The 17,337-nt window shown below is 35.6% G+C and overlaps 1 protein-coding gene across 1 annotated transcript in view; it reads right to left on the reverse strand.

Moving 5' to 3' along the window:
- LOC131060044 (ABC transporter F family member 3) overlaps positions 1–17,337 on the reverse strand; it is a 188,684-nt gene that overhangs the window by 93,174 nt on the left and 78,173 nt on the right. Inside the window, exons 4-5 of the mRNA XM_057993131.2 lie at positions 14,287–14,495; positions 13,942–14,103 (exon numbers count right to left, since the gene is read on the reverse strand). Of these exons, the coding sequence (XP_057849114.1) occupies positions 13,942–14,103; positions 14,287–14,495 (371 nt within the window). The remainder of the gene's footprint in view (positions 1–13,941; positions 14,104–14,286; positions 14,496–17,337) is intronic.

The following is a 17,337-nucleotide window of genomic DNA, read 5'->3' on the forward strand; positions in this document are numbered from 1 at the left end:
AAAAAACAAATGGAATGCAACCCCCATCTAATCCCAATGTTGTAGTAGAAAACCATCCCTTCTTTTCCACAGTTGAGCCTCAAAGTGAAGCACCCTTTACACGCAAAAGAACAAAGGGGCCTTTAGAAACCGCATTTCAAAATGAGTTGAGCCATTGCTGACCAAGGTGTAGCAAGGTGCATATATGCAAATGGGTTGGCTTTCAATGTTGTTCGCTCCCCATATTGGAAGGTGTTAATGAAGCTATGCGAAGGTACATTCCACCTTATTGGAAAGAGAGGTGAAGGGGGTTGAAGATGCATTGAAACCCATAAGGGATTCATAGGCTAAGACAGGTGTATCAATTGTTTCAGATGGGTGGAAAGATTCTAAAAATCATCCCTTGATCAATGTCATACCGGTGCCCCCTAAAGGGCCAATGTTTTTAAAAGTTGTGAATTGTGAGGGCCAAGTAAAAGATTGCCATTTTATTGCAGATATTTTCATCTCTGCCATTGAGTCAATGGGACCCCGCAATGTTGTCCAAGTCATAACAAACAATGCAAAAAATTGTAGAGTTGATGGTTTGTTGGTTGAGGAACGCTATCATCACATCTTTTGGACACCGTGTGCAGTCCATTCACTCAATCTTATGCTACAAAAGATTGGGAATAAAATTGATTGGATCAAAGATGTGTATGTAGAGGCTAAGGACATCCAAATGTTCATCACAAACCACCACGTCTCAAGGGATTTTTAGATCCTTTTCGAATTTGAAGCTATTTAAGGTAAGTGAAATAGTAATTTAATTTTACATTTTCTGATTTTTTAAATTTTCAATGTTCATAATTTCATTGTGTAAGCTATATCATGTATTCTTCTTTAGAGTTTGGCTTTATTTTTTTAATCATTTTGGCATTAATTTGTGTTATAGGTTGCTGAGACTTGTTTTGCATCAAACACAATCGTCTTGAGACGACTTGTGAAAGTTAAAGTGGCACTTTGCAATATGGTGATCAGCCCAAATTGGACTATATGGAAGCTGAGCAGCAATGAGAGGGCAGCAAGAATTAGGGTCAGGATATTGAATGATTCGTGGTGGGGTCTTGTGACATATCTCCTTAGTTTCACTGAGCCCATTATGAGCATGATTCGCTATACTGACATGGATAGGCCTTGCATTGGTGAGATTTATGATGGCATTGACTCAATGCTTGAAAAAATGAAGTGCATTATAAATGCAATAGAGGAAGACCCCGAGGAGAAATTCTTCAAACAAGTGGAAGCAATTGTTGTAGAAAGGTGGAATAAGATGACCACTCCTTTGCATCTTCTTGCCTATGCCTTGACACCAAAGTGCTATAGCAATCAATTTCTTGATGAACCAAGAAGGCTTGCACCATGGAGAGCTCTAGAAGTGTCTGAAGGGTACGAGGCAGCATTCCTTAGACTCTATCCTAATGATGATTTGCAAGATATTATTACAAATGAGTTCATAGAATTTGCAAATGGAAATGGTCTAAGTGTTGATGCTCTTCGTCATAGATTCAAAAAAGATGCTCAAAGTTGGTGTTACTTCCATGGCACATGCTTCCAAAACCTACAACCCCTCGTTGTCAAAGTTTATCACATTTAAGTTTAACTTTAATTAATTAAAATTTATCACAAGTTTTATTTATAGTTTCCTTTGTCTTCATAGGTTGCTAGTTCATCTGCATCAGAAAGAAATTGGAGCACGTACTCTTTCATCCACTCAATAAAGCACAATATATTGCAATCAAAAAGAGCGGAGAATTTAGCATATGTGCATTCCAACCTACGTCTTCTTTCACACAAAAAACATGGCTACAACCAAGGGGAAATGAAGATGTGGAATATGGTGCCAGAGCATACTAATTCAATGCTTCCACTTCTCAGCTTGTTGCATTTGATGACTCAGATAGCGAGCAAACTTATAGTGCAAGTGCAAGTGGCATTAGCATTGGTTCATTTAATGTCAATGAGGAGGATGAGAATGATGATGAATTAGAAAATCCATTTGATGATTAAACTTTAAATTGTTGAAAGTTGAAACAATGATACTTGAATATTTTGTCATTTTGAGATTAAACTTGATGTATATGATGCTATGATCATGATGCTATGATTACATGTTTATGTTGGTTTTGTTGTTTATATGATGCTATGTGACATGCTAATCCTAATTCATGCTTATAGGCTGCATATATATATATATATGATGTTTTTGTACTAACGAACTCAAACCCTTTTCAAAATTTTGCCGTATCACCATACCGGTTCTTCGAACGTGAACTGGCAACTTAGGTAAAGAGATGTGCTAGCTTTTTCTGAGTATTCCACACTATTGTCATTTGCCTTAGCCACATATATTTCTAATAGATGATGTATAATAGAGAAGCATTCTTTGGTATACTTTTACGTTTGATGTTAAGGTTATTAACATGTCATTTGTGTTAGGCTCGTAGTAATGCTTTCCATGTATATAAATCCAAAGACACGAATTAGTGGGAAATAGTAGATAATATCATAAATACTAAGTAAGGCTTCTATCTAATTTTTTTAACATATTTGAACATTATAAGAGAACTCGCCAAAAATAAATATAGAAAGCCGGACTAAACTAAAACGAAACTCTATTGGCTTGATATCAACCTAAAGAGGTTTGTTTTCTTGGAAATTCTTGTGATCTTGACTATTCAAAAGAATTTTAACATTGCAATTGTCAACAATAATACCAAGTTAGTTGTTTAGATTGTCAAGGTTAGGTTGGGACAAATTTCCTTTTCAAATGCTAACAAAGTGTGATGATTTGGAGCTTCAATTTGAAACTGGCCATCAAGTTTTATTGACAAGCAGGTAGGGTAGTGACAATTATATAATCAAGTGGGAAGCAGAAGTATATACATAACAATATAAACATTCTGGAATCGGAAGCAGAATGGCTCCTATCAAAAAGATAAAAATCAAATTGTAGTGCTGAAAAAACTGAATTGTAGCAATATTTTATATCAAAATGAAGGGTTGTTTTGGTTATATATAAGTTTTGTATATATCTTGCAGGCTTAATGCTTTGTTAATTAGTGAAACTTTATGCTTAAATGTATGGCATGTGCTTGTTAGGGAACTACATTCCATTTAGGCTCATCATATGCATGGAGATTCAGAAGGCTTGCAAAGAGTACAACAGCATGTTTTACACGAATGCTTTAAACATATATAGCATAGCATATTATCCATGTTAAAAAGGTATCAAGCAAACACAATTTCCTTGAGAGAAGTCAAGCTCCAGTCTTGTGGGTTTATCTTAATCCCTCCTGAAGCAGGCCTCATATATTTTCTCTTTAAGGATTGAGATACATTTTAGCAGCAACTGTCCCATTGAAAGAGAATGTTCCTCAAGCTTTAATTTTCCATTGAAAATTTGTACTCATAATCTCTTGAATTCTCAACTCAAAATCCATAAATGTTTTTAATTCCTTCATCCACTTGTACACAAAATCAAGGAAAATTTACTTAAATAATAATAGCTAAAATTGTGGCTCAAATAGTTGCTCTCTTCTTTTGTGCTAGCAGATTTTATTATTTAATGGAAAAATATTTAACACTCCCTTTCCTGTTTTACAAATCTGCTAAAATAGTTATCATTTGAATATCATTTATGGTTTTTTGAAATGTAAGATTCTGTTTCAAAAGCATTTTCTATTACTCTATCCTAAACTGTTTGATTCAAAACCTGTTAAGTTGAACTTTGCCATTGCTTCCTTTGTCATATAGTTTCCCTTTTACTCTTAGTATAGTTCTCTTTGACACTGTTCTAGAAATTGCAAGTACTGTTAAACCACAAACATGAACCAGTTGAAACCCATTTTGTAATTTCTGATCTCTACTCAGCAAGGAATACTGTCTTCATTGACTTTCTTGAGCCTAAGGATTTTGAGATCCTAGAGGCCAACTTAGATAATCATGAGGTTGAATGACTTAGGAGATGCTGTAAACCAAGAGCTTCATCATTAGGACCTGCAGCCCTCTAGCATAACTCTATTTGTAGTAGCAAGAGTCATTGGCTACGTTTGATTTTTTGGGACTTTGTACTTAGTTTATATGCTGACTTGGTACAAACTATATTGTAATTGGAATCTTGTCAACTGTAACTATATAATTATTATTTATGCACTATGAAGTATGCTTTGTGCAATGGAATGTAATCAGCGATATGAATATAAACAACAAAATCTTATTTTCTACAACTCGAGTTAAACTCACTATTTTATTTGCTCTCTACATCTCTATGCTCTGGAAATGCCCTTAAATTTCAAAACAAAAGTAGTTTTTATCTCTTTTTAAGCACTTTTTTATGTTTTTTTTTTAAATCCGATTTTTTCCCTCTTTTCTCGATTTTTTCCCCAAACAATTTTTGCGGCCATATCTCTTTTTATGCACTTTTTTATGTTTTTTTTTTTTTAAATCCGATTTTTTCCCCAAACAATTTTTGCTGCTATGGCCGACTCTGTACTGAGTTTTGACCATCCTGTTGTCATAGAATCCGGGAAAATTTGAAGTCAGGTTGCTTGGAAAAAGAACATCACTTCAGTCCCAATTGAAGTGGTCATTACGCATTGAAAAAAGAGGAACTTGGAATCTTCTTTCCATGATTCGCGGTTGGGGCATCCTCTTAGTCCATGAATTCCCCTGCACTATAAGGCTTTGATTATGAGGGCATGCAACGAATTCCCCTGCACTATAAGGCTTTGATTATGAGGGCATGCAATGAATTCCCCTGCACTTTCTGGCCAAGACAGATGGCATGCCACAAAATCTTCTCTTAATTTTGGAGATACTTTCCGAAGGATGTATATGTTAATGTGATGGCTGCAGAGAATTCAACTGTATGTAATGGCTGTATGTGATTTTGGGCATTTTATTAAACTCTTTTCTATTTATTGGCAACAATGTTTGACCATGTTGTGGAGTTCTGGAGTTGGTGATTTATATATTTCTAATTTCTAGTCATAGCCAAGTCCTGAGGCCAGATGAAGAATGTCCACGAGTTGACCATATCCTTGGGCAGTGAAGTTTACCCATTGTTTGGAGATGCAGGAAGGCATTCCAACTGTCTGACCAAAAGTAGATTTTCTATCGAATTTTTGTAAGGCAGGTCTAGTTTTCAAATGTTATTTCTGATTCTTTTGAGCTGTCCCACCATTTCAAATTGTGGAGACTTCCATTCTGAGGTGGGGCATTGTCTTTTTCTACTAAACCATACTTTGCAAAAAGATGTGGCTGCAGTCATTGTCCTTCAGATGTATTATTGTCCAGGCACGTTTGGCTGTCAAGGCCAAGCTTAAGTAGCTGAAGTACTTGAACTTTTCAATTCCTACCCCCTAATCCAATTCTGTTCTACTAAGGGGTATTTGAATCACTTGTCCACTCCCCACCATAAGATATTACTAAATATGTTTCATCACAGATTGATTTCATCTATTTCAAATGTAGAGGGTTGCACCAGATATGTCATCTGGAATTTTCTGATCTAGAAATCCCAGTATTTTTTAAATTCTCTTTTGCTTTTGGTTGCTGATATTGACTAGGATAAGGCTGGTTTGCTTTTGTTTATGAGCTGACCTGTTGCATTTTAGCACAAGTAGGGTGGTTTATCTAGATTTTTTATGTCCTGATAATAATGGGGAGAATAAGATGACATCACCTGCAGACTGGAGCCCTATGAATCTATTTCTTCTTTCTACAGCTCAAAGGCCATGTACCTTTTTGTCATTTTGTATAGCACGTTACAAAGAGCTATTGACTGATATTGTTCCATTGATTCTGCTTTCAATTGTTTGGGTACAAGCATTGAGGACCAATGTGGTAGTGTTGAGCATTTTGAGCATTCTCTTATTGCATCTTTTCTGCTTTACAACAGCCAGGAGGTATTCTTTAGTGAAACAACAACAAAAAATGGTAAAAAGTCTCTGGAAACCCATCAGGTCCTAGAGCTCTGGACATTCTTTAACAACATCAGCTTCATGCTAAGCAATCCAAAGGTGTATTTAGAGTCAAAGAAGTGGGGTGCCTAGGTCATATTAGATCACATGAGAGAATCACAGTGGACCCTCACAAGATCAAAGCCATTATAGAGTGGAAAACACCTAGGACCTTCAAGAACCTACAAGGTTTCTTTGGACTTACAAGTCATTATCACAGATTTGTAAAAAATTATGGTAGCAAAACTTCACCTCTCACAGGTTTGTTGAAGAAGGATTCCTTCCAGTGGAATGATGCAACTATCTAGGCATTTAAGCAGCTAAAGGAAGCCATGTACACAACTCTAGTCTTAGCTACCGCAAATTTTTCTATAGTGGAATATAATGCTTCAAGACATGGCATAGGAGTAGTACTCATGCAAGAAGACCCATAGCATTTGAAAGCCACCAACTCAATTGTAAATGTCTGTTAATTTTTGAGAAGAAAATGTTGGCCACCATACATGCAATTAAACAATGGAGACCTTATCTTATGGGAAAACACTTTACGAGAAAGAGAGAGCATGATAGTTTCAAGTATTTCTTGGAACAAAGGTCATTCAAAGAAAAACAAAAATGGATGGCAAAGATGTTAGGATATGACTTTTGAAATCATATATATAGGAAAGGTAAGGAAAGTGTTGTTGCTAATGCTCTATCTAGGAGGGAGTAACCCATAGGGTCGCTTTTGTATGCCATTTCAACATTACAAGCATATGGGTAAAAAGAGGCACAAGAATGAGAGAAGGACATGGACACTCAAACTCTCATTGAGAAACACCAACAAGAATCAAGGGTGTCAAACAAATTTGCATGGAAAAGAAATGCTTTTAGGTGTTGCCAAAACGACATGCTTCTCCAAAAGGAGGGCACTCTAGATTCTTTAAGACTTATCATAGAATCAAATAAGATTTCTTTTAAAATGGGCTGAAAGAGGTGTTTCAAAAATTTGTAAGAAAATGCATGGTATGCAAGATAAATAAAGGAGAGATAATTGAGACTTCAAATCTTCTACGACCCTTATCATTCCAAAACAGAGATAGGAGGAGGTATCTATGGATTTTATCACAAGATTGCCTAGATCCACTGGAAAAAAATGGCACAATTGTCACTGTATATCATCTCACCGAATATGCACATTATGTGCCTTAGCACACCCATTTGTAGCAAGCAATATAGCAAAACCTTTATGAAAACTATTCAGAAACTGCATAAGACTCCAAAAGTTATAGTAAGTGATTCTGATCCTATATTTACAAGAGGTTTTTGAATTGACCTATTTTCATGTATGGGCACTCAACTTATTCAAAGCTTATTCACTTATTGCTTCTGGATTCAATTGTGTGTGCAATTTTTTATCAGCAACATTTTGAATCACACTCCGTGATTCATCATCAGGAAGAACAAGAATTCTAAGGAGATGAAAGATGTTCACCCTGATGATGTATCACAGAATGTGATTCGAAACGTTGATGATAATTTGCACACACAATCGAATCCAGAAGCAATAAGTGAATAATAGAATGGATTGTGGAAATCTCATAGCTTTACTCAAAGCATGTTATATCATCCCCAATCAGATGGATAGGCTGGACATGATTAACAATGTTTGGAATGTTATCTCCAATGTTTTGGAGCGAATAAACAAGAGAGATGAGTGCAATGGCTACCACTAGCAGAATGGTGGTATAAGACTGACTTCCATTACTTCTTCCAAGATGTCTTCATTTTTGGCACTATATGGGTACCAAGCACCATCAATCACATCTTCATCATGAGCAAACGCAAAGATTCAAATAGTTGAAGACACATTCAAGATTAGCAAGAGTTACTTACTAGTCTTGGGAAGAACTTTGCAATGGCACAAAACAGAAGGAAGCAACAAGCTAATCAGCACTGTCCTGAAAGGACTTTTGAAGTGCAAGATTGGATCTTTGTGCTATTTCAGCCATATAAGCAAATATGACTGAAACAACAGAAGAAGAATAACAAGCGTACACCCAAGTATCATGGTCCTTATAAGGTGTTGCAAAGAATTTGTAGTGTAACATATAAATTGGAGTTTACCTGTATCAACAAAAATACATCCAATCTTCCTTGTTTCATGCTTGAAGAAGGTTATCAAACAAAGAGTAGCAGCAAGGGCTGAGTCACCAGAGCTTGATAAAAAAAGTATAATAAATTTAGATCCATGGGGAAATTCTTCGAACACACAGCTGTTGCAATCAAGAGCAATCACAAAGTATTTGATCAAATGGCAGAACTCTCCACTTAAAGATGCTACATGGAAAAATAAGGATTTTGTGTAAAACCATCCACAATTGATCAGCACCGAGAACGACACTTCTTTGAAGAGGGTATGTATGCTACACCCTTAATTTTTAGTGTGCATAGGGTTATGAGTGTAAATATTATTGATTAAATTAATGATTACAAAAGGAGATGAAAGCTCCTTATAAAGAGATTACAAGACGATCTCTCCATAAAGGAAATGATTGAGAATAGAAACATGAAAGACAAAACAGAAGTTACTAACTTACTAACTAAACTATTAAAAATAAATAAATGACCATTAAATATGGCAATATTAATCTAATACCCTCGCCTCCCTTAATGGTCATTCCACTAAATACCCTACAGACGACTTAACATAATCTATAGGTCATTTGGCCATGAATGCATAGAAGCATGCCCCATTCTCCTCAAAACGCTCTATGACATGAACCTGATGAGACCCGACCCTCCCTAGTTTTGCAAAACTTCTGGATATGACCAAGTTTCCACAATCTGTCAACCACAATCCTTCCAACTTGATGTTGGGTAATGAAGCCATCCCTCCCTTAATCTAGATACTCCAAGATCAACTTCTAAAAGACAAAAAAACTAAAACCATGATTTTGTGGAAAAATCGGCAAACCCCTAATGCGATGCTGAAATCACACACCTTCATTTTTGTAAAAAAAATAGTACAAACCCAAAAAACAACAGCCTTCATAATATTAATTTTTGGTGGAAAAAAAACAGAAAACCCTCAATCTCAAGAACGGAGAAACCATGATTTTTGTGTGAAAAAATTCCGCAAAAAACAAACAGAAAAAGCACCATTTTTAAGAGAAAATCGTGCAAAATTCTCCATGATTTTTTCCAACAAAAATCAGAAAACCCTGAAACAGAAAAACATTGTGCAAAAACTCAAAAATCCCGAAAAAAAAATGGCAAGAAGCCCTTCACACAACACAACAATGTGGAAAAAAAAACCAGGTGACACTTAAACCCTAGCAATAGGAAAATTGTGCAGAAATTTGCACAAAAAACCCTAGGTCAAGTAGAGAAAACACCAAAGGAAATACACCACGAATTTTACTGAAAAATCATGCAAAAACATAAAAAACAAGCCACGGTTATTCAAAAAATCTCTGCAAAAAACAACACAGAAACATCTGTAAAAAACCGTCGTAGGAAGAAAAAACTTTCGTCCCGCGAAGAACAAAGTCGTTGATGTCGCACGAACCAGTTCAGACGGCAAACACCTCACATGGGTAGAAACAAACACGTCAGACGGTAAAAAAATAACACATCACACAGACTGCCAGAAAAACCCTTCATGCAAAAACCTAACCTGCAATTTTTCGGCCCCATAGAAACCCATGCAAGAGCCAAACAAAGGAAAATGCGACACGAGCTGAAATAAAACGGCCACGAACCTCAAATCCAAAGCCCCTTCATGTCATGAAAACAACCAAAAACAATGCATCCAAAGAAGCACGGAAAACCAAGTCGTAAACCCCTCAACCCAAAAACTTTTTGTAATGTCCCCATTTCTCTAGTGCTATCCAGATGTATGAATTTGCCTGACTTCCATCCCCGGAGGCAAGTTTACAGTGTAAGGGGATGATTGGTTAGCCAAAGGGGGCAACCACTTAGACATATTTTGCTTGGTGAAGCCTTTGATAATAAAAACTTAATAATTTTATGTTATAAAGTTACTTTTTCTAAATTTAGAAGAAGTTAATAAAAATAAGTAACTTTATATTTTAAGTTGCAATGCACTTTTCCCTAGGAGGTGAATAACTTAAAAGGTGGTCAAAGTTTACATGATGAAGTCTACCCTCAATACCCTTATGGCTGGGCATCACTTTCTAGGAGATTCCAAAGAATCTTCAAAAATATGCTTTTGTGAGGGTCGATCTAGCTTGGAGATGCATAAAGGGAATTGGGCGAAGCATTTTGGGTTGTCTTGGATTCATTTTTTATGACAATTATTCTGATTTGTGAGTTCTGCAGCACGTTTCCAGCCATGGCAGCCCAAGGAGGACGAAAACCCTCCACTCTTTGATGATGTGGATGAAATCCTACACCCCCAGCAGCACTACGGCAGCATTAACTGTTCAGCAATTGGCCATTAAGGGTTATAGCCAGCAAAGAATACACCTTCATCAGCATCAATTTGTCTTAATCATCAAATATGAGCAATTTGTGTGTGACTTCCAGCAGATACAAGCCTCCAAATTGCAGATCATACTCCTCCAGGCTGGGCCGTACCATCTTCCCTTGCCTGGGACCATTAAAAAATAAATTCAGGGTTTCTTAGATCATGTTTTGGCTCAGAATTCATTGATGTTGAATAAGATCAGCATTCCATCGGTTTCTTAACACAATAAATTACTTGTGTGTACAGTTCGAATATTTCTTTGGGGAAAAAGCCTATAATCCAAGGGTTTGTACCTGGCACCAGTCAAGGAATCACATTGGATGTGCAGATTCTTTCCTAAATTTGTTTTGGTAATTCATAGCAAGCACAATAAAGCTTATTGAAGCTGTCAGCGCATGGTAGAGACTTCACTGACAGCATTCTTTTAATTCCAGTCAATAAAGGAAACTCATCCGGGCAAGCATTGGACTAGTGGTAGGCCAATTTTGGCTTTTAGTGTCTCTAAATCTGATTTTAGATGTTTGATAATTTGCTGTCAATAAATCAGTCATCTCTAGTTCCTATTTCAGTATTAGCTCTTTCCTGCATTGCAATTTTATTTCATACTGGTTTCTAAATTTCAAGCATAAAACTCCAAAAAAGTATAAAACGTCAAAAATTGTCAAAAAACCTCAAACAAATTCTCACTGTCAAAGATTCAAATTTGCAACAAACCAATCAGATTTGAGCTCAGTCCTAAACGCCATCTTTCACTTTTGCACATTTTTCAAGAGACAAAAATCCGCAATTTTTCAAACCCTTCTGAGAAATCAAATTGCACCCATGAACTTGCACAAAGAGACCACGTTTTTTTCATTAAAAAAAAAAATTTCTGGGAAAAATTCCAAGTAAAAGGCACAAATTTTAAAAATTTGTCAAAGGATCTTTTTCCCACTCTGATACCATGTAAATATTATTGATTAAATTGATGATTACAAAAGGAGATGAAAGCTCCTTCTAAAAAAATTACAAGACTATCTTTCCATAAGGGAAATAGTCGAGAATAGAAACACGAATGACAAAAACAGAAGTTACTTACTAACTAAACTGTTAAAAAGACTTAAATGACCATTAAATATAGCAATATTACTCTAATAATGAGCAGTCAACTTAGTGATACCTTAACTCTCAATTAAGTTATGTATATTGACTTGGGTGGCATCAAGGGCATAAGTAGGGTATATATAGGAGTTAGTGGTTAGTGCATAATCATCACATTATGAATTGTGCTCTTTTTGGAAACTTTTGGATGATTTTCCCTCAAGGTGACTCATTATTCTCAAATATTATCAAGTATTTGCAGCATATTTCCTTTTATATTATTCTCTTGTGCAAGTTATTTCATCACAAATTGTCTTTGTAAACCATCAAAGAAAAAAAAAATAGGAGGACCATGTCATCAGCAAAAATAAGCATCTCAGAAAATGATGTAATAAACAACCATCATGTACATCACTATGCTGCCTACAAGAAAGTTCAACCTTGTCTATGTAAAGATGCCAAAGGTTAAGGTTGTAATCTAGTCGCAAGTGATAGACCAAAACTGGGGTAAAGAATAAGAGGAATTAATAACTAGATTCAGCTTTGTCAACGTGTCAATCCGGGGCGCGAAAGATGTCGTGGCTATATGCCGAAGGAGTGAGAGTCGTAAGTTGAGCAAGTATGAAATGCACCCTATGAAAATAAAACTATTGCAAATCAAAATAATTCTGGTGACAGGAACTGTCACTTCCTGGCAACAGGAACAGCATTAAAGCATTTCTATCTAAGGATTACAGTAAGATAAAGTACTGATAAACGGTTCAACAAATGATACCACAATTCATGATCGAATTACAAACTGTTCGCATTATTGACACAGAAATAAATCACTCCAATCAATAACAAGGTAATGCTACATAAACACACAAACTGAAACAATAAAAACTACAGAAGTCACCGAGCTTTCCCAAGGAGTGGACCTTTGCTCCTAGCTCGCGTGGTGGACAGAATGAGAGCTTTTCTATGCTACCGTTATCAGAAGAAACACTGTTTTTATTATCTAAAAATGATACAAAATTCTGCGTACAGGAATCTGCTTACGAGTTGATATTACAGACCATATATAAAGGTCTAGTCTCTAACAAATGATATCTAAGCAGCCAAAAATAGAAAGGTCCAGATTGGAGATTATAGGCTCACATAAATCCTTGTTTGCAAGCCACAGATTAGAAAACGAATTTTTTACAGCTGCAGCTAAGAAATAGGAAACGGCAGAATTTTGGTTTCCTCTAAACTAATAACAAGAACATATTTATCACAGATTCTTCTCCATTAATTCTAGTAAATTAAAGCCTCTTATGACATGGCAGTGTTGAGACAGGTGGTAGGAAACTTTTACTGGGATGGCTGAAACAGTCGTGAAATCATCCTCCATTAGTGCCAAATATTGAGGTGAAGATTAATGTTAAAATATCCAATGAAATATTGAAGTGTGTGACAGGAGGTTTTGTATGAATCTGCACCCTTAAATCTGCATGCTTAAATATATATTTTCTTGACATAGTGAAAGAAATATTAGTAAATACAATCTGATTTTATTTATTCACATATTTTATCTAAGAACTTGATAAAATATTACTTATAAGTTATATATTAAATCATATGCAACATAAAATGGTAAAATGGTATGATACGGAACAGAAATGGAATGTGGGAAAGGGTATGAAGGCGTATGAAATAGGCTTAAATATGGCATAAAATGAGACATAAATAGCTCTCATCAGCAAGTTGGTCTGATTGTTGCACGAATGAATTTGGTTCATATTCAAAGGGTGGGAATCTGTATTAAATCAATTTCAAGACCTAGAATGATTTTCGTCAACCTTGAAGATACATGGAGCAACAAACTTTTTGAGGGAGGTATCTCTGAACAAACAGTTGCCATCTTGTGTTTGAAAAATGAAAATATTACTTGAATAATAAATAAAGTGTATTTATTTGAGCAAGTGATAGATATGCCAACGAAATGATCAAATAGAGATTACTGTCAAATATTTGATTCACCATTTGAAGCAAAATTAAATATTTACATCACCTTTGATGGACACAAAATGAAGCAGCAAACACCAAACTCACAAGGTTAGAATGCAATCTATGTAGAGAGCTTTTGGATTCAACTGTATAAGTTTTGACACAAAAAAAATACTTGAATCCAAGAGCTCTCTACATAGATCTTCATGGGCTGTGGTAACATAATTTCTATTAGAATACAATTTCCATTTCAAAAATGGGAAATAGACCAAATGATTAGCTATCCTAGGTAAACCATTAATTCCAGTCTCCCACATGTGGAACTTTAACAGACCAATTAATGATAAAGTGCACATTTACCCACTCCAATCTCTACAGAAATTTCAAAAACATAAAATGCAACTACTCAGTCTACCAAAAGAATACTCTAGAACTCACTGCAAGTATAGATGCTGCACGAGCCTCTGCAGAGTAGGCATCAATGTATTCAAGTCTTTTATAAATCTGTGTTAGCCTCTCTGACACATTATCCTTCTCCTCATTAGCTCCCTTGGGTTTCATATCATTCTGTACAGCTGCGCCATCCTTCTCAGCTTCTCTCTGGAATTAAAAAATATCATATATGTAATTAAAAATCTTTTGGTCATCATATTTACAGAAGGAACTATACAATTTTGCATTCAACTGGAATAAAGGATTTGTGTTTTAAGTCAAAGCATACAAAAAAAGTTTTAAAAAACACTTGCTAGAGAAATAATTTATCAGACACAAAACATAGCATACCTGCAGTGCAACTAATCTAGATTCTTCCTCCAAGAGTTGTGTTCTCTCTATATCAGAATTTAGAACACAATTAAGTGCCGTAATGTTATCACCAACAACTTCTTGCTCTACATGTAAAATCTGGCAGTACTTGGGGATACCATCAATCGCATGCATAGCCATGTGCCTAAGCAAGGTTGTTTTCCCAGTACCATTTCTTCCAATTAGACCTGAAAACAGGAAATATTGAACACCAAATTCTTTGATAACTATACAGAAATGGCTGGAAATAAGATTTCTAACCAGATAGAAAAAAAAAATTATTCCAAGTAGAAAAGTAGAAAAAGCAATATCCTTGAGAGGATAACAAGACAAACTACCTTTTCAATTTACAATTTATGAGAAACAAATTTAAACCAAGGAGACTACAACAATGTGAAACGAACTTAAATCAGTTCAGCAATATTGAAAAGTAAAACATGACAAATTATATATTGCTGCCTTTGACTTCTAATTTCTCTGTAGATGCTTGCAAGAGAATCTATACATATGCCAAAATTCTGCAAAACAAATAGAAGACATGTAAGGCTCACAAAACATGACTGCAAATTGTAATCATTTTATGAAATCAGCTAGTAATTTAATGATATACCACAACTCCTCTCCTTCCAGTTGGAGCTTCTCACTATCCATAAATAGCATAATAGTGCATATATTGATGCCCATTCATGCCTCGATATTTATTTGGACATACCTGCCATGTCAAACAATACATGTTTCCCTTCTAGCCTCTTACTATTCAAGATCACATTTGTGCCTTATTACACTTGCACATAAGCCACTTTTCCCCAAGGTTGCATGGGCACTCGTACCCATCCCCTGGGTACTCGTACCGGAGACTCGGATGCATATCCCGCACCGAAAACTTGGTTGGAAACGTCTCCATAGAGAGGAGACTTCCCACTAACGTATCCGCCCGTCTCCCACCGTCTCCAAGCCAAACAAAAAAAAAGGAAACCTTAAAATGTTAAAAAACAAACAAACACAGGAAACAAAATAATCAAAATGTAGTACAAACGGAAGAAAAACAATGCTCAAAACAAATGCAGGTCACAAGGATTTCTTAAAACATTGCAACAACCATTACTAAATTATTATATTATATTTGATGTCATTATATTTAATGTTCAATGTCATTATATTTTCAGAATTTCTATAAATTATTAAATTATATTTAAAAGAAATTGGTGTCTCCAACTACCCACGTCTCCTATTTTGAAAAAATAGCCGTACCAGTACCAGCACCAGTCTCCAAAGTCTCCAAGTACCCCCGTACCCATGCAACCTTGCTTTTCCCATATAAAAATTCATAAGCCACTTCTGCCACCTAAAAATTCATAAGCCACTTGTCCTTCTCAGCCTCTCACATTGTTCACACCTTCTACACACTTTCAATTACAAGTGTCATCGTCACGTGCAATAAGCCAATAACACATAAATGCATGGTGTATTACAGTTACGTAATACCTTGTGTCAAAAAATTAAAATAAATAAATAATAAATTTGGTGTGTTTAGTCTATATTATATTTGGGCAGTGTTGACGTGTATTTTGTACACAATCATACATAGAATAAAATACCCAAGGGTACCTTATCCTCTCTTGAATAAAGCCTCTGATTGCTGAAGATGTCGCAAAAAAGGATCAATCAGGGTGACTCCAATGTTCTTTGATGTAGGGTCTCTACGTGTGGATAAGCACCAGTGGTCGTTGTGAATGCTGTTTCATCAAGGGGCCTTACGTTTTCCGAGCTGTAGGAACAAGATTTCCTAAAACTAACAAGTTCTCAAAAAGATGAAAAGGTAGGATTTGCAAGGGATGAATTCTAATCTAATCCTAAGAATGACCCAATGTAGGCTAGACTTGGCAAGATTCTACCAATTTCAATATTGCCAAGAAACAACTACTCAACTGAAATTGATGCGATCTTCTAAGGTAACAAATGATTTTTCAATTCATCAAGGATCATAGACACTACCATGAAAGTACATATCCAAAGCTCAATGACGACTGAAGGTTTAAGTAATTCAAGTCTCTCCAGTTGACCACACAAGGCGTTCCTACAATCAGTAAGAAGCTAGTGGTTTGGAACGTGAATCTCACCAAAAATCAAGCCCAACACTTAGTCCCTCAAAACTTAAATACTTCTTCGACTGAGAATGATTCAAGAAAGTAAACAACCATGAAGATAGCCACAAGAATTGCAATAAAACACCATAACTTCAATATTTTATTGATCTCAAAGCCAAAATAGACAACAATTGCTTGAAATTCTTTCTTCAAAACTCAATCTTGCTACAAAATAACTTTCTTCTCTCCAAAAGCTCTAATCTTCTAACTATTTCTTATTGCTAACTATTACAAAATGAAAATGAGTGACGGTATATATAGCATCCTCAATTACAATGAACAGCCCAGATCAAAAGAAGACCAACGACTGAGATTCTGACACCTAAACCCTAATTAGGGTTTTTTACAAAAAGTCCCCTTTTTATTGAACAATATTAAATGCATAGCCAAATATACAAAATGAAAATGAGTGACGGTATATATAGCATCCTCAATTACAATGAACGGCCCAGATCAAAAGAAGACCAACGGCTGAGATTCTGACACCTAAACCCTAATTAGGGTTTTTTACAAAAAGTCCCCTTTTTATTGAACAATATTAAATGCATAGCCAAATATTTAATTTGGCACAAAAATCTAAGAAACATAGACCAATGATAATTAAGGTGCCACGTCATCTATAACAACCTCTCTTCTAGAACCTTATTCCCTTTCCAATGCTCCTTTTTAGCATATGCAATGAATCTGGACACGATTCCTTCAATCTCAGCAATAGGAATCTCGGGAAGATTCCTCATTCGTTCCTTCAAGTGGATAACCTGATCAAAGGCCTTGAGAAGAGCTGCATCCCATTCAGGTTCGAGTTCTTTGGTTTTCTCAATCAAAAGCATAGCAGCGAACATTTGATCCCTTTGTTCATCTGTGATAACATTCTCATCTTTGC

This window comes from Cryptomeria japonica, chromosome 8 (assembly GCF_030272615.1).
Source record: "Cryptomeria japonica chromosome 8, Sugi_1.0, whole genome shotgun sequence".
NCBI lineage: Eukaryota > Viridiplantae > Streptophyta > Pinopsida > Cupressales > Cupressaceae > Cryptomeria > Cryptomeria japonica.